We start from the raw sequence: 27,539 nt of genomic DNA, 5'->3' as shown, positions 1-27,539 counted from the left end.
CAGGACTTGTTTTTAAGGCAAGAGATATTTCCGAGGTGGTTTGCCATTGCCTGCCTCTGCATTGCACCCCTGGTATTGCTTGAAGACCACCCGTCAAAATTCTAGCCCAGGCAGACCCTGCTTAGCTTCTGGGATCTGATGAGATCGGGCTAGTCTGGGCCATCCAGGTTAGAGCAAGCCCATCAGAAATGCAAACCAACCAACCAACTCTGAACTGAAGCAAAGGGACCGTCTTAGGGACCGTCTCTTCCCATATGCTCCCCAGAGAGTGCTGTGATCCGGCACTCGAAATCTGCTTGTAATCCCCGGGCCGAAGGAGGCCCGGCTGAAGTCAACTAGGGACAGGGCCTTCTCAATCACAGCCCCTTGCTGGTAGAACCAGCTACCGGAAGAGGTCAGGGCCCTGCGGGACTTTGGACAGTTCCGCAGGGCCTGTAAGACAGTCCTCTTCCGGTTGGCTTATAACTGACCGGCATTGAAATATTCTGAAGGAAGACAATAAGATAGCATACTGACATTGATTGATACATTGTTATATTGGTTGTTTTAATTATGTAAATTATTATTGTATTTTAATTTTTAAACCTTATTGTTAGAATTATTATGTTGTGAGCCGCCCTGAGCCCGCCTCGGTGGGGTAGGGTGGGATATAAATGAAATGAAATGAAAGTGTAAGTATTAACATGACGTATCAAATCTGGGGTGTCAAACTCATTTGTTATAAGGGCTGGATCTGACATAAATGAAACCTTGTCGGGCTGGGCCATGTGTGTCGTAAAATGTAATGCCAGGTAGCAGAGATATAAGCTTAATAGAGGACACAGACAAACACAAAGACTTTAAAAAAAAACGCCCTAAAACAAAACATGCTCAAAGTTTTAGCACTCTTGCAATATTGTGTTCAGTATCAAAGAAAGCTCTCCTTCCCCCTCCTTCCTCCCCAAGGAAGGAGCCTCGGCCAGTGGAGAAAAATAGAGGCTTTCCTCTGTAGCTTCCGTGCAGTTGAGAAATCCAGGCAAAGCAAACTGTGGAAGGAGCAAGAGGGAGGGAGAAGAAGCAGACTGGGTCGTGAGCCTGACAGGAGCCCTCCGGGGGCCTGATCCGGCCCATGGGCCACATGTTTGACACCTCTGGGTTAGAGGGAACACTGGCCATATCCTACTATTTTCTCCTCACATCTCTCACGTCAGCCCCAAAGCTTAAATTTGTTCACTTTGAGCTTCTTTTTCAGAACCCACAGCCTAATCCTGGCAGAGCTGGAAATGGACTCTGAAACGCCAAGTTCTGTGCAGGGCAGAGAGACCGATCCGGAAAGCAACTGGTCTCTGCAGCGGTACCATGAAGCCCAAGCACGCAGGTACGACAGCTTTATTTGCCTTGAGCTTGATGTTTTGGGGCTAGAAGGACAGAGCTCAGCTTAGCTAAAATCAGAGCTTTCGTGGGGGTGGGGAGCAGGAACGCACAAGAATACCATTTCAGCTCGCTTGGCATCTGGGGGGTGTGGCTGAATATGCAAATGAGTTCCTCCTGGGCTTTCTCCACAGAAAAGTCCTGTGGGAAACAACGGTGCCATCAGGGGTGTGGCCTAATATGCAAATCAGTTCCTGCTGGTTTTGTTTTTTTGTTTTACAAAAAAAGCACTGGCTAAAATCTGCCCTGACCTGGCTAGCCCAGACTTTCCTGATCTTGTCGGATCTCAGAAGCCTAAGCGGCGTCAGCCCTGGTTAGGACTTGGATGGAGACCACCAAGGAAGTCTAGGGTTGTTACACAAAGAACGGCAGCGGCAAATCACCTATGTTCATCTCTTGCCTTTAAAAAAAAGTCCATGAGAGGTCACCATAAATTGACGGTGACCAGGAGCCAAAAAGAAAAGTCTTTTCTGGTTGTCATGCTCAGTGGTACATCCTGTAGTCTTCTAAATATGCACAATGACCATGTCATAAGAACATGAGAGGCCATGTTGGATCAGGCCAATGGCCCATCCAGTCCAACACTCTGTGTCACATAAGAGAAGCCATGTTGGATCAGGCCAATGGCCCATCCAGTCCAACACTCTGTGTCACATAAGAACATAAGAGACGCCATGTTGGATCAGGCCAACTGCCCATCCAGTCCAACACTCTGTGTCACATAAGAACATAAGAGAAGCCCTGTTGGATCAGGCCAGTGGCCCATCCAGTCCAACACTCTGTGTCACATAAGAACATAAGAGAAACCATGTTGGATCAGGCCAATGGCCCATCCAGTCCAACACTCTGGGTCATACAGTGGCTAAAATAAACCCCAGGTGCCATCAGGAGTCCCATCAGTGGGGCCAGGGCACTAGAAGTTCTCCCACTGTTGCCCACCCCCCATAGGGTTGCCAATCCCCAGGTGGGGGCAGGGGATCCCCCGGTTTGGAGACCCTCCCCCCGCTTCAGGGTCGTCAGAAAGCGGGGGGAGGGGAGGGAAATGTCTGCTGGGAACTCTATTATTCCCTATGGAGATTTATTCCCATAGAAAATCTTGGAGAATTGATCCGCAAGTATCTGGGGCTCTTGGGGGGCTGTTTTTTGGGTAGAGGCACCGAATTTTCAGTATAGCATCTCGTGCCTCTCCCCAAAATACCCCCCAAGTTTCAAAATGATTGGACCGGGGGTCCAATTCTATAAGCCCCAAAAGAAGGTGCCCCTATCCTTCATTATTTCCTATGGAAGGAAGGCATTGAAAAGGTGTGCCGTCCCTTTAAATGTGATGGCCAGAACTCCCCTTGGAGTTCAATTATGCTTGTCACAGCCTTGATCTTGGCTCCACCCTTAATGTCCTGTCTCCACCCCCAAAGTCTCCAAACTCCACCCCCAAAGTCCCCAGATATTTCTTGAATTGGACTTGGCAACCCTAACCCCCCAGCACCAAGAATACTTGCCCCAGACAGAGAGTTCCAGCAATACGCTGTGGCTAATAGCCACCAATGGACTTCTGCTCCATGTGTTTATCCATGTCATCAGATCAGGCTGCACCATGTAGTTTCCTGCTTTGGTACCCACAATCAAGGTGCATTTTTAGGGTACCAGCTTGTGCATAAATATGCACATTATCTTGTTCACACAAAATGGCAACTGCATATAGTGAAAAAGTTATCCCCCGCACTTACGTACAGTCGACTAAAACAGTTAAAATGGACCGTTTCAGTCACCCTTAATCAGGGGTCATTTTGTAGAAAAATAGGCGGCAGAGCTCATTAGCATAACTCATTAGCATATGGTGCTCCTCCCCCCAGCCAAAAGCAACCCAATGCAAGAAAGGAGAGCCCCGGGTGAGTGAGGCCTGCTTGGGCTGACTAGAGATCCAGCCAGCCCAAGCAGGCCTTGCTCACCTGGGGCTTTCCTTGGCCACACTTTTCCCAGTCCAAAAGCCAGCAAGCCACCTGCCACCCAAAATCATATAAGAAGTGGAGAAAGGGTGGGGCAGGCTTCTCCAGGGGTTAATGAAGGCTCCTGGGGGCGTGGCAAAGCCTCTGGTGGCTGGCTGGCTGCCCACTCTCCTAATCTAGGGATTGTTATGCAGCTGCACCTACTACTCAATGGGCAAGGTGGGTGGGGAGGAAGAGGGAGAAGCCTCAGAAAGGTTCAGGAGCTGTGCTCCTGTGAGCTCCTGCTGAATCTGAGGCCTGCCCTTAACTCCTATCCTGTTGCCATTGGGGGAGTTTAGTCCAGGAGGATCTTTGGATCAGGTTAAAATCTGGATGTCAGTCCTAGCTTGGAGATGATGAAACGCAAACCTTAGTTAAGAAAAAAAAGAATGGGAAGATTCTCAGTTCAAGAAAGAAAACACGAGCCGGTAGAATCTGCTTGAAGGCATCTTGAGCCACAGTGTTGATCTCCGTTTTAACCTTAAAGCTCTCCATTGTTGCTAGCCAGTAGGTTCGCATGGAGGCCTAGCGTCATGGCCTGCCCCTGTATCTACCAACTCCTCTGTTTCGCTCAACTCCTAGATCTGCCATCCAAGACAACGTAGAACTCATCCGGCTGCAGAAGCTACTGAGGGTGAAGAATTCAGAACTGGCAACCGCTAAAGCCCAGATGACCGGCCTGCGGGAAGTGAGACCTGCCGTCTTTTCTCTGAGTCCTTTCTACTCTCAATATTTATTATTTACTTCTCATTTACCTCATTTACACCCCTACATTTCTCCCCAACGGAGATGCAAAGTGACTTATATCGTTCTCCTCTCCTCCGCTTTATCCTCACGCAACAATCAGGGCCTTTTTTTGGGGGGGGGGGTAGCAGGAGCTTTTTTGCATATTAGGCCACCCCCCCCCCTCTGATGTAGTCAATCCTCCAAGAGTTTACAGGGCTCTTCGTACAGGGCCTACTGTAAGCTCTTGGATATTAGCCACCACAGGGGCCTAATATGCAAAGCAGTTCCTGTTATAAAAAAGAATTGCAGATTTACACCCCGCCCTTCTCTCTGAATCAGAGACTCAGAGCGGCTTACAATCTCCTATATCTTCTCCCCCCACAACAGACACCTTGTGAGGTAGGTGGGGCTGAGAGAGCTCTGACAGAAGCTGCCCTTTCAAGGACAACCTCTGCCAGAGCTATGGCTCACCCAAGGCCATTCCAGCAGCTGCGAGTGGAAGAGCAGGAAATCGAACCCGGTTCTCCCAGATAAGAGTCCATGCACTTAACTACTACACCAAACTTGCCCTGACAACAACCCTGCAAAGTAGAGTGAGTGTTCCCTCTATGTCTGAGCTCACAGTTTTTTAGCCCCTCTCACACATTTTTGCCTTAGCTCAGGTAGGATGGTCCTAGAGCGAACTGATTTATGCAGTAGCTCACAGCTTTAATGCCAGTAGCTCACAAAGTAGATTTTTTCTCACAAGACTCCACAGCTTAGAGGGAGTATTGGGTAAAATGTGTGTGTGACTGGCTCAAGATTACCCAGGCAGCTTCCTCAGCAGAGCGGGGATTTGAACCCAATTCTGTCCACAGTTGTAGTCCTGCAGTCGAACCACTTCAGCTTACTGGCTGCTATCACACTGTCCTGTGCTTCATCCCGATCTAGAAGAACACCCGACACGAGGCAATATTCACCTCAGACGTCCGGTTTGATTCCATTGCTCATAATATCGGATAAGATATAGAAAATCAGGAGATTGGGAAGAACTTTTTTCAGGAAGTTCACGTATTGCTTGATTGCAGAAAATCAGAAGTAAAATTAAAATTAACTTGACATCCGGATTAACTTGATTGAAGAGCCCATACCACAGTGGAAGACTGAAACAACCTGGGGTCTTCGTATGGACTTGGGCTGAAATATACAGCTTTGGACTCAATTATTATATTGCCTAGTGTCGGGTGTTTTTCTATATCTTTTTTAAACTATCACCGTGCAATTGTTTTGTATTACTACTATGCTTAACCCTGACATCTTCCATTCTAATATTTTGCTTCTCCACCCCTGACCTGTTCTCCTCCAGTTTGGAGGAGAGCCAGTTTGGTGTAGTGGTTAAGTGTGTGGGTTTTTATCTGGGAGAACTGGGTTTGATTCCCCACACCTTGCAGCTGCTGGAATGGCTTTGGGTCAACCACAGCTCTCGTAGGAGTTGTCCTTGAAATGGCAGCTGCTGTGAGAGCCCTCTCAGCCCCACCCACCTCACAGGGTGTCTGTTGTGGGGAAAGAAGATAAGGGAGATTGTGAGCCACTCTGAGTCTCTGATTCAGAGAGAAGGGCGGGGTATAAATCTGCAATTCTTCTTCTTCTTCTCCATGCCCCCCTGCATAGATTTCCCATTTTTGATGTTCCATAAAAGCTAAATGCTACCAGTAGTAATAGCCAAGAAATCTCGCTCCCCATAAATCTGTGGACATAATAATTTTTCTAGTAGCAAACTGATCTTTTGTGAATTAAGTACTCTGCATTTTCCAAGCCAGGGCCCTGGGATATCCATGGAGAAAAAATATATCTTCCTTCCCCACTGCACACCTATTAATTCAGAACTTTGTTTTCTTTACCTGCAGACTTACGAGACTCATCTCCACCAGGTAAATATTCTAGTGCAGAGAGTTGCCAGCTTCAGGTTCTGGAATTCTTGTATATTAGCTGCAGGGAATAGATGGAACTCTCTGTCTGGGGCACTGATGCTCTGTATTCTTGGTGCTTGGGGGGGCACAGTGGGAGGGCTTCTGGTGTCCTGGCCCCATCGGTGGACGTCCTGATGGCATCTGGGTTTTGTTGGCCACTGTGTGACATAGAGTGTTGGACTGGATGGGCCATTGGTCTGATCCAACATGGCTTGTCTTCTGTTCTTGTGTCTGGGGCAGTGATGCTCTGTATTCTGGGTGCCTGGCGGGGATAACAGTGGGAGGGTTTCTAGTGTCTTGGCCCCACCAGTGGACCTTCTGATGACACCTGGGTTTTGTGGCCATTGTGTGACACAGAGTGTTGGGCTGGATGGGCCATTGGTCTGATCCAACATGGCTTCTCTTATGTTTTTGTGTCTGGGGCAGTGATGCTCTGTATTCTTGGTGCTTGGGGGGCACAGTGGGGGGGCTTCTAGTGTCCTGGCACCACCGGTAGACATCCTGATGGCACCTGGGTTTTGTTTGCCACTGTGTGACACAGAGTGTTGGACTGGATGGGCCATTGGCCTGATCCAACGTGGCCTCTCTTATGTTCTTATGTGACACAGAGTGTTGGACTGGATGGGCCATTGGCCTAATCCAACATGGCTTGTCTTCTGTTCTTGTGTCTGGGGCAGTGATGCTCTGTATTCTGGGTGCCTGGCGGGGATAACAGTGGGAGGGTTTCTAGTGTCTTGGCCCCACCAGTGGACCTTCTGATGACACCTGGGTTTTGTGGCCATTGTGTGACACAGAGTGTTGGGCTGGATGGGCCATTGGCCTGATCCAAGATGGCTTTTCTTATGTTCTTGGAGGTGTTAGAGCCTGAGGAGGGGATAAAGTTCAGCTGGGATATGGTGCCAGTATCACCCACCCTCCAAACAGCCATTTTCTCCAGTGAGCCATAAATACAGCAGATCTCAGGATGGCCCTACTATGGGAACTGAACCAGGTCTCCTGGGCCAATGCGGAGGCTCTACATCTCAGGAATCTTTCCTTTCCCCTGCAGAACCAAGAGACCCTGAAGACAGCCAGCGAGGCCTTGCTGGCTCAGGTGGAAGAGATGAGCGGCCGACTCAAGAAAGAGACCCAGAAGGTGATGGCCCTGGAGAGCCAGCTGGAGGGCCTTTTGCCGTTGCAGGGGACGCTAGAAGAGGTAAAGGGTCTTCGGGGTTCATCCCAAAGCAGTGCTGCTCACACTTTATGGCTTCCTTCCTTCCCCCCACCCAAAAGTTGACCTTCTGGGAACCTGCCTGCCAAATGGTGATCAGCAGCAGCAGTCCCGGGCCAAGTGCAACCAGACCTAAATTCAGACGTCCCACCCAGGGTGCTGAGCAAAGGTGTCGGAGTCTGGAACTTGGACCTGAAGGGCTGTAAGCAAGATCTGCTCCTCCATGCAGGGCTTTTTTTGAGCAGGAACGCAGTTCTGGCTGCTTTGGAATCAGGGGGTGTGGCCTAATATGCAAATGAGTCCCTGCTGGGCTTTTCCTACAAAAAACCCCGTGTGAAGGTAGTGGTGTCATCAGGGGGTGTGGTCTAATATGCAAATGAGTCCCTGCTGGGCTTTTCCTACAAAAAGCTCAGTGTGAAGGCAGTGGTGTTGTCAGGGGGTGTGGCCTAATATGCAAATGAGTCCCTGCTGGGCTTTTCCTACAAAAAGCTCCATGTGAAGGCAGTGGTGATGTCAGGGGGTGTGGCCTAATATGCAAATGAGCCCCTGCTGGACTTTTCCTACAAAAAACCCGTGTGAAGGCAGTGGTGTTGTCAGGGGGTGTGGCCTAATATGCAAATGAGTCCCTGCTGGGCTTTTCCTACAAAAAGCTCCGTGTGAAGGCAGTGGTGATGTCAGGGGGTGTGGCCTAATATGCAAATGAGCCCCTGCTGGACTTTTCCTACCAAAAGCCCCGTGTGAAGGCAGTGGTGTTTTCAGGGGGTGTGGCCTAATATGCAAATGAGTCCCTGCTGGGCTTTTCCAACAAAAAGCCCCATGTGAAGGCAATGTTTTGGAGGCCCTTTCTCTGCTTCAGGGTCATCAGAAAGCAGGGAGGGGAGGGAGAAATGCCTGCTGGGCACTCCATTATTCCCTATGGAGACCAATTCCCATGGGATATAACAGAGATTTTATCTGCAGGTTATCTGGGGCTGTTTTTTGAGGTGGAAACACCACATTTGCAGCATAGCATCCAGTGCCTCTCCTCAAAGCACCCTCCAAGTTTCAAAAAGAGTGGCCCAGGGGGTCCAATTCTATGAGCCCCAAAAGAAGGTGCCCCTGTCCTTCATTCTTTCCAATGGAGGGAAGGCATTTAAAAAGGTGTGCGGTCCCTTTAAATTTGATGGCCCAAACTCCCTTTGGCGTTCAGTTATGCTTGTCACAACCTGGCTTCTGGCTCCACCCCCAATCTCTCCTGGCTCCACCCCCAAAGTCCCCAGATATTTCTTGAATTGGACCAGGCAACCCTACTCAGGCTTTAGAGGAGGACTATGGACAGCCTTAGAGAAAGATTAGTCAGGAGCCTGTGCGCCCCTTCCTTTTCACTCCTCTGCTACTATACCTTTGACATGTAGATTGATGCTCTTGGAATCTTCCTTCCTTGTATTGGACACCTTCTCACTCTCTTTCTTCTCTGTCTTGTCCTCGGCAGCTCCATCTGCCCTAGTTAATTAGATTCAAGGCTTTTTTGTAGAAAAAAGACCCAGCAGGAACTCATTTGCATATTAGGCCCCACCCCCCACATCACCATTGTCTCACACAAGGTTTCTTTGTAGCAAAAGCCCAGCAGGAACTCATTTGCATATTAGGCCACGCCTCCCTGGTGACAACCCAACTGCGTTCTTATGTGTTCCTGCTCAAGAAAAGCCCTGATTAGATTAGAACCCTATCTCTAGTCTATCCTGGCTAGAATGGAGTTCCTTATCATAAAGGACCCTTGATAGTTTACTAAGATAAAAAGGCTCCATGTGTGACTTCATTTCCTTAGCTGCACCCGCCTCATTGAGTAATTTCACTGTGCCTTGAGCAACCTGCTAATATCCCATCAAAGGTATCTGAGATCTGAGCATCGCAGGCTTAGTTTGGTGTAGAACCAGTTTGGTGTGGTGTTGAAGTGTGCGGACTCTTATCTGGGAGAACCAGGTTTGATTCCCCACTCCTCCGCTTGCACCTGCTAGTATGGCCTTGGGTCAGCCATATCTCTGGCAGAGGTCGTCCTTGAAACGGCAGCTGCTGTGAGAGCCCTCTGCAGCCCCACCCACCTCACAGGGTGTCTGTTGTGGGGGAGGAAGGGAAAGGAGATTGTGAGCCGCTCTGAGACTCTTCAGAGTGGAGGGTGGGATATTAATCCAATATCATCATCATCTTCTTCTTCTTAGGTAGCTTAGTAGATTCTCTGTTCACCTGGGACCCCTGACAACAATTGCAGGGGGAAAACTGAGCACAAGAAAAATAGCTCAGCATGAAATCAGGGCTGGATTAACAATCAGGGCAAGTAGACACTGGCCCATGGGCCTCCATGCCTTTAGGGGCCTCAAGCCATCTCCCCCCCTCCCTTCCGCCAGCTTGCAGCCCTCGCAGCCTGCACGCACGGCCAGCAACTGAGCTGCTCTTTGCTCGACTTGCCTGGTGCGGCTGCTGCTGGCGTTGTCCCCAAATTTGCTTCTCTCTGCCTCTCCCCCACAGCTTTGTCAGAGGGGATTTTGAGAAGGGGCCTGCAGGCTGCAGCAGGGGCTGCAGGCAGGGCTGGCGCTAAGCATCCTGCCGCTAGAGCCAGACCCCTGCGCTGTGCCCCCCCACCCTCCCAGCTCCCTCATATTTTTTTTTGCGCGCGCCACAATGATGTCACTATGTGAAGTCATTGTGAAGCTGCTTTCCCTCTTCACTATACTCTTTGGAGGTTTCCTTGGAGGTTTCCAAAGAACTTTAGATTGACTATCCAGGAGTAACACCTTGCTCAGAAACGGAATCCTGTCTCATGGGGAGGGGTGGTGGCTAAATGGTGGTGCATCTGCTTGGTATGCAGAAGGTCCCAGGTTCAATCCCCGGCATCTCCACTTAAAAGGATCAGGTAGGAAGTGATAGGAAGACTTCTACCTGAGACCCCGAAGACCTGCTGCCAGTCTGAGTAGACGATACAGACCTTGATGGAGTGGAGGGCGGGATATAAATCCAATATCTTCTTCTTTTTCTTCATGTGTTCATGTGTACCCTTTTCAGTTTCGGGTGAGAGTCCGGGACCTGCAGAAGGAGCGAGACTTGCTTAAGGAAGATTATGACAAACTGCTGGAGAGGTAAGGAAAGGTTGGGAGACATGAACGGCAAAGGTGGCCTCTAGGGTTGACAGCCTCCAGGTGAGGCCTGGAGATCTCCTGCTTTTACAGCTGATCTCCAGCAGGCAGAGATCAGCTCCCCTGGAGAGAATGGCTGCTCCATTTGTCTTCCCTCAAAGACCGCCATCTTGCATTCTTCATGCTAGTCAACAATGAGCGATACGATTGGAAGAAACATCAGTTTTGTGACTGGAAGAAAGGACTGTGAGGGAAGTGGCCTTGTTGGTACCTGGAGAATGTATTCAGGAGTTGTAAGGAAAATGCCTGTTTGACCATGTTTTGAGGTGGTAGGAAATGGTTATTCTGGCTCTAGAAGATACTCTTTGCAATGCTGCCCCTTCAGTTAGGAGTTTAAGTGGTAAATCACGATAGGGATCCATTCCTTGCTCTGTCTCTTCAGCTGCATCAACACTGCCCGGCAAAACCTGGACATGGTGCCTCAGAAGGACAGTGTTCCTCCTTTGGAAGAACAGCTTAGCTGGGTGATGATGGAGAAGAAGCAGCTGCAGGAACAGCTGGAAGAGGAAAGAGGTGAGAGGGGGAGAGGGGCAGGTTGCAGGAGTGGTTTGCAGTGGCTCTGTGTAGGAGGAGGAGTGGACTCTGTGACAAACAGAGTGTTTTTAGTGTCAGCTTATGACCTGGGTTTAACCTGTATCTCTGCCATGAAGCTCCCGGTGTGATTGTAGGCTGGTTGCGCACTTTCAACCTAACCTACTTCACAAAATGGCAAGGATAAAACAGAGAGTGGAGAGGTGTGTATATTGGGGTCCCCAAACTTTTAGAGCCTGCAGGCACCTCTGAAATTCTGACACGGCATGGTGGGGCAGAGCCAAAAAATGGCTGTCACAAAATAGCTGTGCAAGGGGGGGTGAAGATAGACGTGCAATGGCTGCTGCAGCTTACTTTCAGTCACATTAGGGTTGCCAAGTCCAATTCAAGAAATATCTGGGGACGTTGGGGGTGGAGCCAGGAGACATTGGGGGTGGAGCCAGGAGCAAAGTTGTGACAAGCATAATTGAACTCCAAAGGGAGCTCTGGCCATCACATTTAAAGAGACCGCACACCTTTTCAGCACCTTCCCTCCTTTGGAAATAATGAAGGACAGGGGCACCTTATTTTGGAGCCCCCTGGTCCAATCATTTTGAAACGTGGAGAGTGCTTTGAGGAGAGGCACTGGATGCCACGCTGCAAATTTGGTGCCTCTACCTCAAAACACAGCCCTCCCAGAGCCCCAGATATCTGCAGATCAATTCTCTATTATACCCTATGGCAGAGTTTCCCAAACTCCCCCCGTCCCCCGGTAGCCCAGTTCTTTCCTTATCGTCTGGTCAGAGGATGCTCAGGGAGCCATACAGACACTGCTTGCTGGCTTGGAGCTCTCCCCATCCTTCTCTGATGTTTCCGAACATCAGAAAGGGACGGGGGAGGGCTTCCGACCAGCACGCAGTCTCAGTATTGCTCCCTGAGGACGATCAGGAAGAGATACAGACACTGCGCACCAGCCAGGAGCTTTCCCTGCCCTCTCTGATGTTTCCGAGCTTCAGAGAGGGACAAGGGAGGGCTTCTGGCCAGTGTACAGTCTCTATAGAGCTCTCTGAGTGCTACATGCAGTGGCGGCATGGGGGGGCAGGGGCTGGAATGCAGCGCGGCATGCAGCGCTGAAAATAAATAGAGAGGGGAGGGGCTGTTGGGCCGTCCCTGGTGACCTGGTATTGAGGCTTCTGTGTCCCGGTACCGAGTCACGACCCTGCAAATGGGAAACGCTGCCCTTTGGGAATCGGTCTTCAGTGGGAATAACGGAGTGTGCAGCAGGCATTCCCCCCCCCCCCCCACCGCTCTCTGATGACCCTGAAGTAGGGTTGCCAAGTCCAATTGAAGAAATATCTGGGGACTTTGGAAGTGGAGCCAGGAGACATTAGGGGTGGAGCCAAGATCAGGGCTGTGACAAGCATAATTGAACTCCAAGGGGAGTTCTGGCCATCACATTTAAAGGGACGGCAAACTTTTTCAATGCCTTCATTCCCTAGCAAATAATGAAGAATAGGGGCACCTTCTTTTGGGGCTCATAGAATTGGACCCCCTAGTCCAATCGTTTTGAAACTTAGGGGATATTTTGGGGAGAGGCACTAGATGCTGTACTGAAAATTTGATGCCTCTACCTCAAAAAACAGCTCCCCCAGAGCCCCAGATACCTGCAGATCAATTCTCCATGGTTTTCTATGGGAATAAATCTCCATAGGGAATAACAGAGTTCCCAGCAGACATTTCCCTCCCCTCCCCCCCGCTTTCTGACGACCCTGAAGTGGGGGGAGGGTCTCCAAACTGGGGGATCCCCTGACCCCACGTGGGAATTGGCAGCCCCAGTAAGTACTCTAACCTGGGAAGCCACAGCCAAAAATGGACATTACAGAGGCTGAGCCGCATTTGCTTTGGTTGAGGGAAGAGAATCATGAGGCCCCCGGAAAACATACCAAGCGGCAAGTTCTTGTGATTCAGCCCGGCCCCCTGTCTCCTCCCACAAGCTCGGAACGAGGAACTGAAGCAGGAAGTGAAACAGCAGCTGGAACTGGCTCAGGAAACCAAAGAGGCCAAGGAAGTCGATTCCTCCCACGAGAAGGCGGCCATCTTGGAAAACCAAAGTGCGCAGCGAGAGCCTCAATCGAATCCTGTCCAGATGGGACCCGGAAGAAACCAGGTTTAGTAACGGGAGCAAATACTTGAGGGAAGCGAACCTCTGGTGGTGGGGGCAGGTAAAGTGTGGCTAGGAGCCTTGTGTTCGACAAGAGAATTTGGGAGCTGGGAAAGCTGGAGATGTAGGGTTGCCATCTCTGGGTTGGGGAATACCTGGAGATTTGGGGCTGGCATCTAGGGAGGGCAGAATTTGGGGAGGAGAGGGACTTCAGTGGGGTATAATGACACAGAGTCTATCATTCAAAGCAGCCATTTTTTTCCGGGGGAAAGGATTTCTGTCTGGAAATCAGTTGTAATTCTGGGACAACTCCAGCCCCCACCTGGGGATTGGCAACCCCAAGGGAAGGAAATGGGAAAGGACAGCCGGTGATAGGAAAGACCTTTTCTCTGCCTGAGACCCAAGAGACCCCGTGCTAGCTGCAATACTGAGTTAGATAGACTTAGGGTTGCCAAGTCCTCTTCATCCCCTGGCGGGGGGACATTTGTTTGTGCGAAACGACGTCGCCTGGAAGTGACATCAACAAAATGGCAGCGCCCATGCAGGGCCGCTCTAGGCGTTTTCAGGGAAACTCTATGGTTTTTCCGGACGCTCTAGCCATTTGGGAGATTAAATCTCTATGGTACCTATTGTGCCATAGAGTTTTACCTCCCAAATGGCTACAGCATCCGGGGAAAACCATCGAGTTTTCCCGGAAACGCCTAGAGTAGCCCCACATAGGCACCACCATTTTGATAACATCACTTCCGGGTGACATCATCGCGCCAGCAACATGGGGAGGTTCCTCCTGCCGGCCCAATGTGGGCCGGCGGGTTGAGAACCTCCCCAGCGGGAGATTCCCGCCCAGACCGGGGGCTTGGCAGCCCTAGATAGACTGGTATGGGCTGACTCATTATCAGGATGTTTTTGGACAAAGAGGAAGATGGGGGAAACAAAGTAGGAGTCCAGTCGCACCTTTGAGACCAACAAAGTTTTATTCAGAATGTAAGCTTTTGTATGCCAGCACACTTCATCAGACAATGGAATGGGGAACAATGAGCAGATCTACATATAGCTGGTGGGCAGGGGTTAAGAATGCAAAGTGGTATGAAACTTTGCATTCGTAACTGCTGCTCACCAGCTATATGTAATTCTGCTCACTGTACCCCTTCCCATTAGAACGGATAAAAGGACGTACTTCTTCACCCAAAGGGTGATTAACACATAGAATTCACTGCCACAGTGCTACAAGCATAACAAGCTTCAGGAGGGGATTGGATAAACATATGGAGCAGAGGTCCATCAGTGGCTGTTAGCTAACGCATATTGTTGGAACTCTCTGTCTGGGGCAAGTGATACTCTGTATTCTTGGTGTTTGGGGGGTGGGCAACGGTGTGAGGGCTTCTAGTGTCCTGGTCCCACTGATGGACCTCCTGATGGCACCTGGGTTTTTTGGCCCCTGTGTGACACAGAGTGTTGGGCTAGATGGGCCATTGGCCTGATCCAGCATGGCTTCCCTTATGTTCTCTTATGTTCTTACTCCTAGTTAACATGGCCTGAATGAATTAAAGCAGGCAACAGCAGACAGAAGCAACAGAACAACAAATCTTTGGTCAGAACAGGAGCCTATCGTCCAAAGGGGTGCATTTGTTGGGTTTCTGTTTGCTGATGCGTTTTGTCCTGTTCTCCTCTCCCATCATGGTTTTCCTCTTGCAGCAGCTCCCGTACATGGAGTTTCTGTCAAAAGAGACAGATCTAGATGAGGCCCAACGCAGCCTAAAGCGCAAGCTCCATGAGACTGAAGCGGCCCACGCGGAGACTATACTGGAGTTAGAGAAGACCCGGGACATGCTTATCTTGCAGCACCGCATCAACCGGGACTACCAGGTAAAATGAGGAGAGTGAGCTATCCAGCAAGCAGTTGGCTCAGAGGGTTCTGGAGGACTCAATTTGTGGACAAGCAGAATATTAATTGGACAGCAGAGGGACCTACCAGTCACCTTCTTGTCAGGCAAACAAATTTCTCTCCAGAATTCAATTAGGTGAAAACCAGTCTGTGAGTTTGCAGTTGAAGCTGATTCTGCACAGGGCCGATTGGCTAGTATCCATGCCATCATCAAGAAACCTACCTTCGCCCTTTCTCCACAGCAGTTTGGCAAATTGTTTGGGATAGATTGTGCTGTTTCTTTAAAGGCAATGAATGAACATTTGATGATATGAAGTAGATAAAAGAGAAGGAATGATTGGTGGATCAGCACAGGGATATACGCCTCTGAAGTCAGGAGAAAGCTTAGCTCACCCTAGACTTAGTTTTACTGTTGCTCTTACATTATATTCGTTCTAAGAGGCATTTTTGAAGGGATCAGCTGGGGAAGGAGATGGATAAGTGAGACTTCCCGGATCGGTGCCGGGAAAGTAAGTTTAGGCAGAACCAGGTCTTGAAAAATACTCCCTCTAAGCTGTGGAGTCTTGTGAGCAAAATTTTTACTTTGTGAACTACTAGCTTTAAAATTGTGAGCTACTGCATAAATTAGCTTGCTGTGGGGCCATTTTTCTGGAGCTAAAACAAAAATGTGTGAGCTGGAGGCTAAAAAACTGTGAGCTAGCTTACACTAACTCATCTTAGAGGGAACACTGGCCATCAGGAGGTTCATCAGTGGGGCCAGGACACTAGAAGCCCTCCCACTGCACCCCCTCAAGCACCCAGAATACAGAGCATCACTGCCCTAGAGAGTTCCATCAATATCCTGTGGCTAATAGCCACTGATGGACCTCTGCTCTAGATGTTTATAAGAACATATGGGAAGCCATGTTGAATCAGGCCAATGGCCCATCCAGTCCAACACTCTGTGTTGCACAGTGGCCAAAAAGCCCAGGTGCCATCAGGAGGTCCATCAGCAGGGCCAGGACACTCGAAGTCCTCCCACTGTGCCCCCCCCCCCCCCCGCAAAACACCAGGAATACAGAGTGTCACTGCCCCAGACAGAGAGTTCCAACCATACGCTGTGGCTAATAGCCACTGAGGGACCTCAGCCTGACTTGACCCTACTCTTTCCAAGGCAGAGCTGGATGCGGTGGTGCTGAGGGCTGAGCAGGAGAAGAAGGCCCACGAGGAGAAGGAGCAGAGCATGGCCCGACTCCTGGACCTGCGGAGCGCTCGCATCCGCCAACTCGAAGGTCTGTTTTCATTGTTCAAGGTGTTGGTATTGACCTTTAAAGCCCTTTGTGGTCAGGGGCCTGCCTATCTACGGGACCGCCTTTCTCCGCATGTTCCCCAGCGAGCTCTGCATTCAGGGACACAAAATCTACTGCCCATCCCTGGACCAAAGGAGGCCAGATTATACTCCACAAGGGCTAGGGCCTTCTCGGTGGCAGCACCAGGAACGTGCTCCCGGAGGCTATAAGGGCCCTGCGGGATCTTTCTGCCTTCCGCAGGGCTCGCAAGACAGAACTGTTCCGACAGGCATTTCACATCTGACCTGGGAGAAGACTGCCACCCCACATCTTTAAAGAGCCTCTACATGGGGCTGCCCTTGTACCAAACACGGAGACTTCAGGTAGTCCAGAACGCGGCGGCCAGGCTGCTGGAGGGACTACCACGGTGGGAGCCTGCGCGGCCTGGGCTGCGGAATCTGCATTGGCTGCCGGTTGTATACCGTGTTCGCTATAAGGTGCTGGTTATCACCTTTAAAGCCCTATATGGCCGAGGACCTGCCTACCTAAAGGACCGCCTCTCCCCATATGTGCCCCAGAGAGCACTGAGGTCTAGTTCTCAGAACTTACTAACAATCCCTGGGCCAAGAGAAGTTAGGTTGAAGGCTACTAGGGAGCAGGCCTTCTCGGTGATAGCCCCTCGTTGGTGGAACGACCTTCCAGAGATGGTGCGAGCCCTGCGGGACCTGAACCAATTCCGCAGGGCTTGCAAAACATTTCTTTTCCAGCTGGCTTTCGAGATAGAACCTGATTAACTTAACGAGCGGACATCTAGCCATCTTGTGTACATTATGATTACAGCATTTTAGCACCTATTTTATATGTTTTACCTATTTTAAATAACTTATTTGTAATTGATATATTTAAATTGTTATGTTGTTTTATGTGAATCATGGGACTCTCATGTCTGTTATGTTGTTTTATGTGAATCATGGGACTCCCATGTCTGTTAGCCGCCCTGAGCCCGCCTGGCGGGGAGGGCGGGATATAAAAATAAAATATTATTATTATTATTATTACTATCTGATCACCAGCAGGAAAAGAATCGGCCTATACTGAAGACAGCACCATAGAGCAGGGGTGGCCAACGGTAGCTCTCCAGATGTTTGTTACCTACAGCTCCCATCAGCCCCAGCCAGCATGGCCAGTGGCCGGGGCTGATGGGAGTTGTAGGCAAAAAAACATCTGGAGAGCTGCCGTTGGCCACTCCTGCCATAGAATGTTTTTTTTTTTGAATGTTTTAATTGTAATTGTATTGTATTGGTTTTTAAATTGTAAGTGCAGATATCTAAATTGATTGTGAGCCGCCCTGACTCCGCTTGCGGAGAGGGCGAGATAGAAATTTAAGGTAAATAAATAAATTGTCGACACCCCTCTTTCTCCCCGATGAGGGCCCAAATAATTCCCCCTCTCCTCCATTTTATCCTCACAACAACACTGTGAGGTAGGTCACGCTGAGATTTTGTGACAGGCCTAAGGTCACCCAGCGAGCCTCCATGGCAGAGCAGGGAACTTCCCAGACCCTGGGCCCATTAGGACAGGGTTGTCAAAATCATGAGGGCCAGATCTGACATAAATGAGACCTCGTTGGGCTGGGCCATGTGTATCGTAAAACGCAATGACAGGTAGCAGAGATATAAACTTTATAAAGCACACAGACAAACACCATTAAAGATTTTTTGTTAAAAAAAACCTTAAAATAAAACATGCTTAAAACATGACCACACATTGGTCTTCTTTGTATCTCTCCTGTGTCATTCCTGTGTGAACTGGGTAAAGGAAGCTCTGGCTCTTTCCTTCCTTCCCCCAGCGACCAGGAGGGGAGGAGCCTCAGCCAATAGAAGGAAGGGAAGCTTGGCTCAGTAGTTCTGCTGTGCGATTGAGAGAGCCTGACAAAGCAAGCTCTATCTCCCTCCCTTCCTCCCCAAGGGAGGAGCCTCAGCCAATGAAGAAAATAGAGGTTTTGCTCTGTAGCTCCTGTGTGATTTGAGCAATCCTTGCAAAGCAAGGTGTGATGCATAGGGTTTCCAATCCTCACGTGGGGGCAGTTTGGAGGCCCTCCCACCGCTTCAGGGTCATCAGAAAGCGTGGGGGGGGAGGGAATGTTTGCTGGGCACTGCATTATTCCCTGTGGAGAACGATTCCCTTAGGGAATAATGGAGAATTGATCTGTTGGAATCTGGGGTCCGGGGGGGGGGGGTATTTTTTTGAGATAGAAGCACCAAACTTTCAGCATAGCATCCAGTGCTTCTCCCCAAAGAACCCTCCAAGTTTTAAAACGATTGGACCAGAGGGTACAGTTCTACGAGCCCCCAAAGAAGGTGTTCCTATCCTTCATTATTTCCAATGGAGGGAAGGCCTTTCAAAGGTGTGAGGTCCCTTTCAATGTGATGGCCAGAACTCCCTTTGGAATTCAATTATGCTTATCACAACCTTGCTCCTGGCTCCACCCCCAATGTCTCCTGGCTCCACCCCCAAAGGTCCCCAGTTATTTCTTGAATTGGACTTGGCAACCCTAGTGATGCAGAAGGAAGCAAGAGAAAGGGAGAAGGAAGCAGATGACAACCAGCTGCTTGGGGGCCTGATTCGGCCCCTGGACTGCATGTTTGACACCCCTGTGTTAGGATATCTGGAACAGTTAATCCTGTTCCCAGAACTAGTTCAGCAGTGTGCTTTAAGCTACACAAGAGCATCTTTGCGCCAGGTAGCCAAGCTTAGTCACAAAGCTACGCAGAGCCACTTGCCAGTCCATTGCACAGGGGTCCACGTGGCTGCTCTCCAGGTAGGGCTCAGAGGAATGGGCCTTCACGGCTCTTCCCCTCTCCTCCCTCCAGCACAGTTGAAGGATGTGGCCTATGGGACCAGGAGGCTCCCATTTCTACCCGACGAGGGCGACGTGACTACGGACCCTGACCGGACGAGCCCACGTCTGCAACTTGGCGAGAACCTCCTGGAGCTGCATATCTCCGGCGCGGTGCTGTCGGCCGAGCTGCTCCGTCTGCTGGGGGACCCGGAGCCCTCCACCTTTTGCACTTATTGCCTTTTACGACTTCGAGACCCACTCCACGCCCCTGGCGCGTGGCCCTCGGCCCCGCTACGGCTTCACTTCCCAGTATGTGGTGCGGGCGGAGCCTTTGTTCCCTGCAGTACTTGCAAGGGGCCGCCGCCCGCCTGGACCTCCACCTCGCTTCGGCTGTGGACCACACCACCCTGGCTTCCTGCTGGCTGCGTTTCGGAGAAGTCCTGGGGAGCGGGGAACAGGTGCACGCCACAGCTGTGCTACACGGTGAGAATCGCTTCGCCCCGCCGGGTTGTCAACTCTGGGTTGAGAAATTCCTGAAGATTTGGGGACGGAGTCTTGGAGGGTAGGGTTTGGGGAGGAGAAGAAGAAGATGATGATATTGGATTTGGATTTATACCCCGCCCACAACCTTGCTGCTGGCTCCACCCCCAGTGTCTCCTGGCTCCGCCCCCAAAGTCCTCAGATATTTCATGAATTGGACTTGGCAACCCTTAGCCTTCGGTGCATGCTGCGCTCGAGAGGACCCATTTGTGGTTCATGGCAGAGCCATCAACAAACCTAACCATGTTTCCACCTTTCCTCGCCTCCTTTGCGTCTCTTGGTTCCACGCTCCCCTTCCTACCTCCACATCCTGACATCCCGGCTTGCCCAATTCCCACCACACCTTCGCCTGCGTCCCTGTAGGTCCCAACGGCGAGGACTACGGCCTTCTGGAGTACTGGGTGAGGCTTCGTTTTCCGATCGAGCAGATCCTGAGGCTGCACCGCCAGCAGACCAAAGCCTTGGGTTACCTGTCTGCGGGAGTGCGACGGGCTCCTGTCACCCAAGAGAGGGTGAGGAAAGGGGAGCATGGGCCAAGTGAGAACTTATTTGCACATGTAGTGCTCTTCTCCTTACGGGGTCGTGGAATGAGTTCCTGCTGGGCTTTTTCTATGGAAAAAAAAGCACCCTGTTAACCTCACTGAGACTTAGGCTTGCCAATCCCCAGGTCCCAGCGGGGGTTCTTCCGCTTTCCCAGGCTCCTTCCCGCCACCAGTCAGCTGGCCAGCAGGGGAAGCCCCGCCCCCAGAGGGCCATGTGCGTTTCCAGCTCTGGAGGCTTCAGTCTCTACTTGAGAAAGGCTTCTTCTTGGGATGGGGTGTCTGTGTTACTTTGAAGAAGTTGGCAGCAACTCGTGAGTAGAGAGGCCAAGCCCTCTCTTCAGAGTCACCAGAAACGGGGGTGGGGTGGGGGTGGGGAAACATCTGCTGAGCACTTCATTATTCCCTTTGTAGAGATCGATTCTCATAGGGTATAATGGGGAATTGATCTGGGGGTTTCGGGGGCTCTGGGGGAGCTATTTTTTGAGGTAGAGGCACCAAATTTTCAGTATAGTATCTAGTGTCTCTCTCTAAAGTACCTCCCAAGTTTCAAAACGATTGGACCAGAGGGTCCAATTCTATGAGCCCCCAAAGAAGGTGCCCCTATCCTTCATTATTTCCTATGGAAGGAAGGTGTGCTGTCCCTTTAAATGTGATGGCCAGAACTCCCTTGGAGTTCAATTATACTTGTCACACCCTTGTTCCTGGCTCCGCCCCCAGAGTCTCCTGGCTCCATCCCCAAAGTCCCCAGATATTTCTTGAATTGGACTTGGCAACCCTACTGAGACTAGCCTTCCACCACTTAAAGGAAACCTTCTTACCTTTTGCAGCTTCCATTACTTTGATTCCCCACTCCTCCACTTGCACCTGCTGGAATGGCCTTGGGTCAGCCATAGCTCTGGCAGAGGTTGTCCTTGAAAGGGCAGCTGCTGTGAGAGCCCTCTCCAGCCCCACCCACCTCACAGGGTGTCTGTTGTGGGGGAGGAAGGTAAAGGAGATTGTGAGCCGCTCTGAGACTCTTCGGAGTGGAGGGCGGGATATAAATCCAATATCTTCTTCTTCTTCAATATCTTCTTTGTTTGTTAACCATGCAGGCCTTTTTCTATACCTATTTCTGTGCCTTTCCTAACCTGTGGAATATATTTTATCTGAGTGTCTAGGATTGTAGTTTAGTCTCCAAGCCTCCCCAAGGGTTTTGACCCTTTTTACCTTTCCTTTCAGTTTCCTCTTCATATGCCCCCTCATCTCAGAGGAGTTACCCCTTTTCAAGTTTAAAAGTGGTTGTGCTGGTCTTTTGGGGGCAGCTCCCTATTTGTACAAACGTTGACGTCAATAACATTATAGTCACTGTTCACAAGCAGTGCAATCACTTGTACATCTCTCACCAGGTCTTGGGCATTACTTAGGACTTTTCTAAGTAGAAAGGGTGTGAGGGAATCTTCCTGTTATACGACGCCCCTCACTTTTTGTGGATATTCACAAAACCCTAAACGCCAAATTCCCTGTGTATTTCTTCACAAGTTCGACAGGATGCTGGTCTCTCATTGTCTGTTTGGGCATCCCCCTTAAATCAGCGAGTCTCGGGGCTTGGACCACAACCGTGGTTTTCTCAACTGTGCTTAACCCCGGCACCTCCCTTTCCCACCTCAGGTTATGGGCCCAGGTTGGAATGAGTTCAGCGTGCGGATTGAAGGCTGCGCCGGCCTGCGCAGCCGCTGGCTCGGCTCCCAGCCCAGCCCCTACGCCATGTATCAGTTCTTCACCTTCCCAGATCATGACACCGTCATCGTCCCTTCCAGCAACAACCCCCACTTCGGAGACCTGCGCAGCTTCCCTCTGAGGGTCACGCCGGAGCTGCACTATTACTTGCTCCGGGAGAGCTTGTGGGTGTATGTGTTTGACGACGAAGAAATCGAACCTGGGAATTACCTGGGCAAAGCTCAGATCCCACTATTGCCGCTAGCACATGGACGCAGTGTCACAGGTGAGACGTGTAGATCTTCCGTTCCCAATATATCTGTGTATACCAAGTTGCCTAGGCCTTTGTGTCCTCCATCTCTACCTTTGTTGCTGTGGGCCAGCCTCCTCACAAATGGCAGCTGTCTGTTTTCTGCTTGGCTATACTCGTACTGCCCATCCTCTACAGGGCTGGCCCTAGACTGACACCTAGGCAAGGCTGATTTCTGGCACACACACACCCTCCACTGCACTGATAGCATCAACGATTCACATGGAGGATGCCCAATTTGGCACCGTCAGAAGGCCGACTCTCTAGGCAATTGCCTAGTTTGCCTAGTGGCAGGGCCCGCCCTGGTCCTCTAAGGAGAACAGTGCAGCGTGCATGGTTCTGCCTTTCTCGTTTTATCTTCCCAACAACCCTGTGAAGTTGGTTAGGCTGATAGCAGAAGTGACTGGCCCAAGGTCACCCAGCCAGGATTCAAAACTCAGGAGAGCCAGTTTGGTGTAGTGGTTAAGTGTGCGGACTCTTATCTGGGAGAACCTATTCCCCACTCCTCCACTTGCACCTGCTAGCATGGCCTTGGGTCAGCCATAGCTCTGGCAGAGGTTGTCCTTGAAAGGGCAGCTGCTGTGAGAGCCCTCTCCAGCCCCACCCACCTCACAGGGTGTCTGTTGTGTGGGGGGGGGGAAGGGAAAGGAGATTGTGAGCCGCTCTGAGACTCTTCGGAGTGGAGGGCGGGATATAAATCCAATATCTTCTTCTTCTACTCATTTTACCAACCTCGGAAGGATGGGAGACTGAGTCAACCTTGAGCTGGCTACCTAAACCCAGCTTCTGCCGGGATCGAACTCAGGTCATGAGCAGAGCTTTGGACTGCAGTACCGCAGCTGACCACTCTGCACCTTGGGGCCTCATACTTTTTAAATTACTTTCTCCTATATGGCCACAGTGGCAGGATGAAGATTTTCATCCGTCAGCTTTATGTTTTGGTTATTTTCCCATTTTTTGTGGGGAAACATATTACGAAGTTTGTCAAATCTTAGAGTTCAGCAAAATTCTCACAGGAGGTTTGAACAATGGAGCCCAGAGGCGACTATTGGGGGTGGGGGGTGGGGGGGAAGAAAGAGCACAATAAAAATTTAGAGGTTCTGGAGCTCTGCTCCTGTGACCTCCTGCCCAAAATGAGGCCTGCCCTAGGGTGACCAGAAGTTGGCATTTTCAGTCACCTCATAATAACAGCTAGGTGAGCCAAGCCCATCCTGAATTCCACCACTGCCCACATCAGAAGAAGAAATTGGATTTATATCCCACTCTATACTCTCAGAGCTGTCACAATCTCCTTTACCTTCCTCCCCAACAGACACCCTGTGAGTGAGGTAGGTGGGGCTGAGAGAGCTCTTACAGCCGCTGCCCTTTTAAAGACAACTCTGCGAGAGCTATGGCTGACCCAAGGCCATTCCAGCAGCGGCAAGCGGAGGAGTGGGGAATCAAACCCAGTTCTCCCAGATAAGAGTGCGCACACTTAACCACTACATCAACCCCTTCCGCTTCTCGTTCTCCTCTTCCCCAGGAGACTTTGTGCTCACAGACCCGACGGGGAAGGCCAGCGGTTCCATCAGCCTGAGCCTGGAGTGGAAGCTTCTTTATGCGCCCCCGGAGGATTCCCTGCGGAAGGCAGCCTTGGATCGCGAGGCCCATCAGCGGTCTTTGGAGCTGCAAATTGAGAAGGAACGAGCTGCACTGCAGAGCTCGGTAAGAAAGCTCAAGGTTAGGATCCGTCCTCAGATTTTGTGTTGTTCTGGGCACAGGCCTTTTCAGACAGTTTCAAGAGAGGATTGGATCAGCATATGGAGCAGAGGTCCATCAGTGGCTATTAGCCACAGTGTATTGATGGAACTCTCTGTCCAGGGCAGTGATGCTCTGTATTCTTGGTGCTTGGGAGGGGCAACAGTGGGAGGTCTTCTGGTGTCCTGGCCCTGCTGATGGACCTCCTGATAGCACCTGGGTTGTTGTTTTTTTTGCCACTGTGTGACACAGAGTGTTGGACTGGATGGGCCATTGGCCTGATCCAACATGGCTTCTCTTATGTGACACAGAGTGTTGGACTGGATGGGCCATTGGCCTGACCCTACATGGCTTCTCTTATGTTCTTATGGGAACAGAGAAAACTGGTGGAGTAGATGACAGCTAAGCCAATGTGTCCTACAGCTAATCCTAGTGGACTTGTCTTCTTAGCTCTGGTACAGTTTTTTACTTTGTAAATCCTTAATGCTCAGGGGTCCTTTTGTAGAAAAAGAGGTGCCAGAGCTCATTAGCACAACTCATTTGCATGACTCACTTGCATCTGCCGCACACCCCTGACATCACCAGAAGGGGTACTAAATGATATCAGCTCAGCATCTACCTTAAAATACTTCTTGAATTATAATTGTCCTAATAAAACCCCGCGGAAGAGCCCCTTGGCGCAGAGTGGTAAAGCTGCAGGACTGCGGTTTGAAATCTCTGCTCACGACCTGAATTCGATTCTGGCTGAAGCTGGATTCAGGTAGCTGGCTCCAGGTAGACTCAGCCTTCCATCCTTCTGAGGTCAGTCAAATGAATCCCCAGCTTGCTGGGGGCAAAGTGTAGATGACTGGGGAAGGCAATGGCAAACCACCCCGTCAAAAGTCTGCCGTGAAAACGTCGTGATGCGATGCCACCCCAGAGTCGAAAATGACTGGTGCTTGCACAGGGGACCTTTCCTTTTTCCCCATCATGCTTTTTAAATTACTTTCTCCTGTGTGGCAACAGTGTTATGATGAAGATTTTCATCTGTCTGCTTTAAATGTTTTGGTTAGTTTCCCCTTTTTTGCGGGGGGGGGGGGGGGAATTAGCAAGTTTGTCAAATCTTACGAGTTCATCAAAATTCTCACAGGGGGCTTGAACAAGGGAGGCCAGAAGCTCGACTGTTTATGTTCCTGCACACATCTTCAGAGAGAGGAGGGGACAGAGGGAGGAGGGAAAGAAAGAGCCGGGGGGGGGGGGGAGAGAGAGAGAGAGAGAGGGAGGGAGGGGGGTAAGAAAGAAAGAGCACAATAACATTTAGACGTTCCAGAGCTCTGTTCCTGTGAGCTCCTGCCCAAAATGAAACCCGATTTTGCTGTCTGGTTTTTGGGGCTATAATATAGCGTAGGTGTGGCCAGCGGTAGCTCTCGAGACGTTTTTGCCTACAACTCCCATCACCCCCAGCCATTGGCCATGTGGCTGGGGCTGATGGGAGTTGTAGGCAAAAACATCTGGAGAGCTGCCATTGGCCACCCCTGATATAGCGGGTTTGATACAGGGAAGAGGCGAGGTGATAGTGAACGTCAGCTCTTTATTAGGTACAGCATAAGGTGGACGGCCCTTTAAGACCGGGGAACTGGGCCGCGGGGCCAACTATATATAACTCAGGGTTCCCGTGCAAGCACGGTGTTGGGCCATTCAAACCAGCAGGCGAGCCGTGATTGGTGCGAGCCGTGATTGGTGATTGGTGCAGGGATTCGGATCCTGCTGCCCATTGTTGCCAAGTCCCCAAGCTCCGTTCGTTCGTATGGCTCCAACGAGCCCGGCAGGAACACCCATTTCAGTCCTCACTAGAGTCCACATGCACAACAGGGGCAAAAGACAATCTCAGGTGGTTTGACGTTGCCCACCCCTGCGTGGTGACGCGTGACCCTATTAGAAGGAACGGGCTGAGCACCGCCTCATAGAACTGGCACAGACAGACTTCCGAGGCGGCAGCGCAGCTAGAAAGACGGAGCGGTCAGGACCCTTTTCACAACGCTTGCCAGCCTCCCTCTCTAACATGAGACCTCCCAGCACCCCTGTTCTAGGGTTGCCAATCCCCAGGTGGGGGCAGGGGATCCCCCGGTTTGGAGGCCATCCCCCCGCTTCAGGGTCATCAGAAAGCGGGGGGAGGGGAGGGAAATATCTGCTGGGAACTCTATTATTCCCTATGGAGATTTATTCCCATAGAAAATCATGGAAAATTGATCTGTGGGTATCTGGGGCTCTGGGGGGCTGTTTTTTGGGGTAGAGGCACCAAATTTTCAGTATAGCATCTAGTGCCTCTCCCCAAAATGCCCCCCAAGTTTTAAAAAGATTGGACCAGGGGGTCCAATTCTGTGAGCCCCAAAAGAATGTGCCCCTATCCATTATTTCCTATGGAAGGAAGGAATTGAAAAGGTGTGCCGTCCCTTTAAATGTGATGGCCAGAACTCCCTTTGGAGTTCAATGATGCTTGTCACAGCCTTGATCTTGGCTCCACCCCTAATGTCTCCTAGCACCACCCCCAAAGTCTCCTGGTTCCACCCCCAAAGTCCCCAGATATTTCTTGAACTGGACTTGGCAACCCTACATAGAACTGGCACAGACAGACTTCCGAGGGGGCAGTACAGCTAGAAAGACAGAGAGGTCAGGACCCTTTTCACAACGCTTGCCAGCGTCCCTCTCTAACATGAGACCTCCCGGCACCCCTGTTCGTTGCTGGGGGAAACAAGGGAGTGGCATGCCAGCATTTCTCAGTGGCAACCGGAAGCAACACCATAGCATAGATGCTGGCCAGGCACCAACTTACCAGGACCAGTTGGTGTAGCGGTTAACTGCACGGACTCTTGTCTTGGGAGAACCGGGTTGGATCCCCCACTCCTCCACTTGCAGCTGCTGGAGTGACCTTGGGTCAGTCATAACTCTCTCAGAGCCGTTCTCTCCAGAACAGTTTCTGTCAGAGCTCTCTCAGTCCTACCTACCTCACAGGCAGTGTTCCCTCTAAGCTGAGTTAGCATGTGCTAGCTCACAGATTTTTAGCCTCCAGCTCACACATTTTTGGCTTAGCTCAGGAAGGAAGACCTCAGAACACAATCATTTATGCTGTAGCTCACCACTTTAATGCCAGTAGCTCACAGCTTTTATATCAGGAGCTCACAAAGTAGAATTTTTGCTCACAAGTCTTTGCAGCTTAGAGGGAACGTTGCTCACAGGGAGTCTGTTGTGGGGGATGGGGAAGGAAAGGAAAGGAGATTGTAAGCTTGAGACCCCTTCAGGTTGCGGAGGGCAGGGGATCAATCCAATCTCATCTTTCTCTTCTTCTCTCTTACCTTGCTTTTGGGCAGGGCGGGGCCTCTGCTCCGGTGCTGCACAAACCAGCTCCCAGCCCCACCACTCCTTTGCGCTCCCAGCACCAGAGGAAGAAGCCACGTCTCAGCTTGCCAGAGCCTGAGAGGCACCTTCAGAAACACGTGGAGCTGGAAAACGGAACCAGAAGAGCAGCTCAAGTGAGTTCAGCGACAGAAGCCAGAAGAGGCGGAGGAAAGGAAGCTGTGCACAGCGCCATCCAGAAGGTGAGAGGGAAGGCCCAGGCTTATTAG

The 27,539-nt window shown here is 50.8% G+C and overlaps 1 protein-coding gene across 1 annotated transcript; it reads left to right on the top strand.

Moving 5' to 3' along the window:
* The first annotated feature begins 1,209 nt into the window (after positions 1-1,209).
* On the top strand, positions 1,210-27,539 carry RPGRIP1 (RPGR interacting protein 1). The gene is given in 16 exon segments (XM_060254730.1): positions 1,210-1,357; positions 3,975-4,080; positions 6,005-6,028; positions 7,116-7,262; positions 10,317-10,390; positions 10,830-10,960; positions 12,952-13,124; positions 14,814-14,984; positions 16,157-16,274; positions 19,145-19,347; positions 19,349-19,450; positions 19,452-19,596; positions 20,017-20,165; positions 21,843-22,176; positions 23,723-23,904; positions 27,285-27,539. Coding segments are annotated over 16 exon segments (2,409 nt in total). The 5' UTR covers positions 1,210-1,262.

Source organism: Heteronotia binoei, chromosome 15, assembly GCF_032191835.1.
Source record: "Heteronotia binoei isolate CCM8104 ecotype False Entrance Well chromosome 15, APGP_CSIRO_Hbin_v1, whole genome shotgun sequence".
NCBI classification, from domain to species: domain Eukaryota; kingdom Metazoa; phylum Chordata; class Lepidosauria; order Squamata; family Gekkonidae; genus Heteronotia; species Heteronotia binoei.
This window is presented reverse-complemented; position numbering and strand designations above follow the sequence as displayed.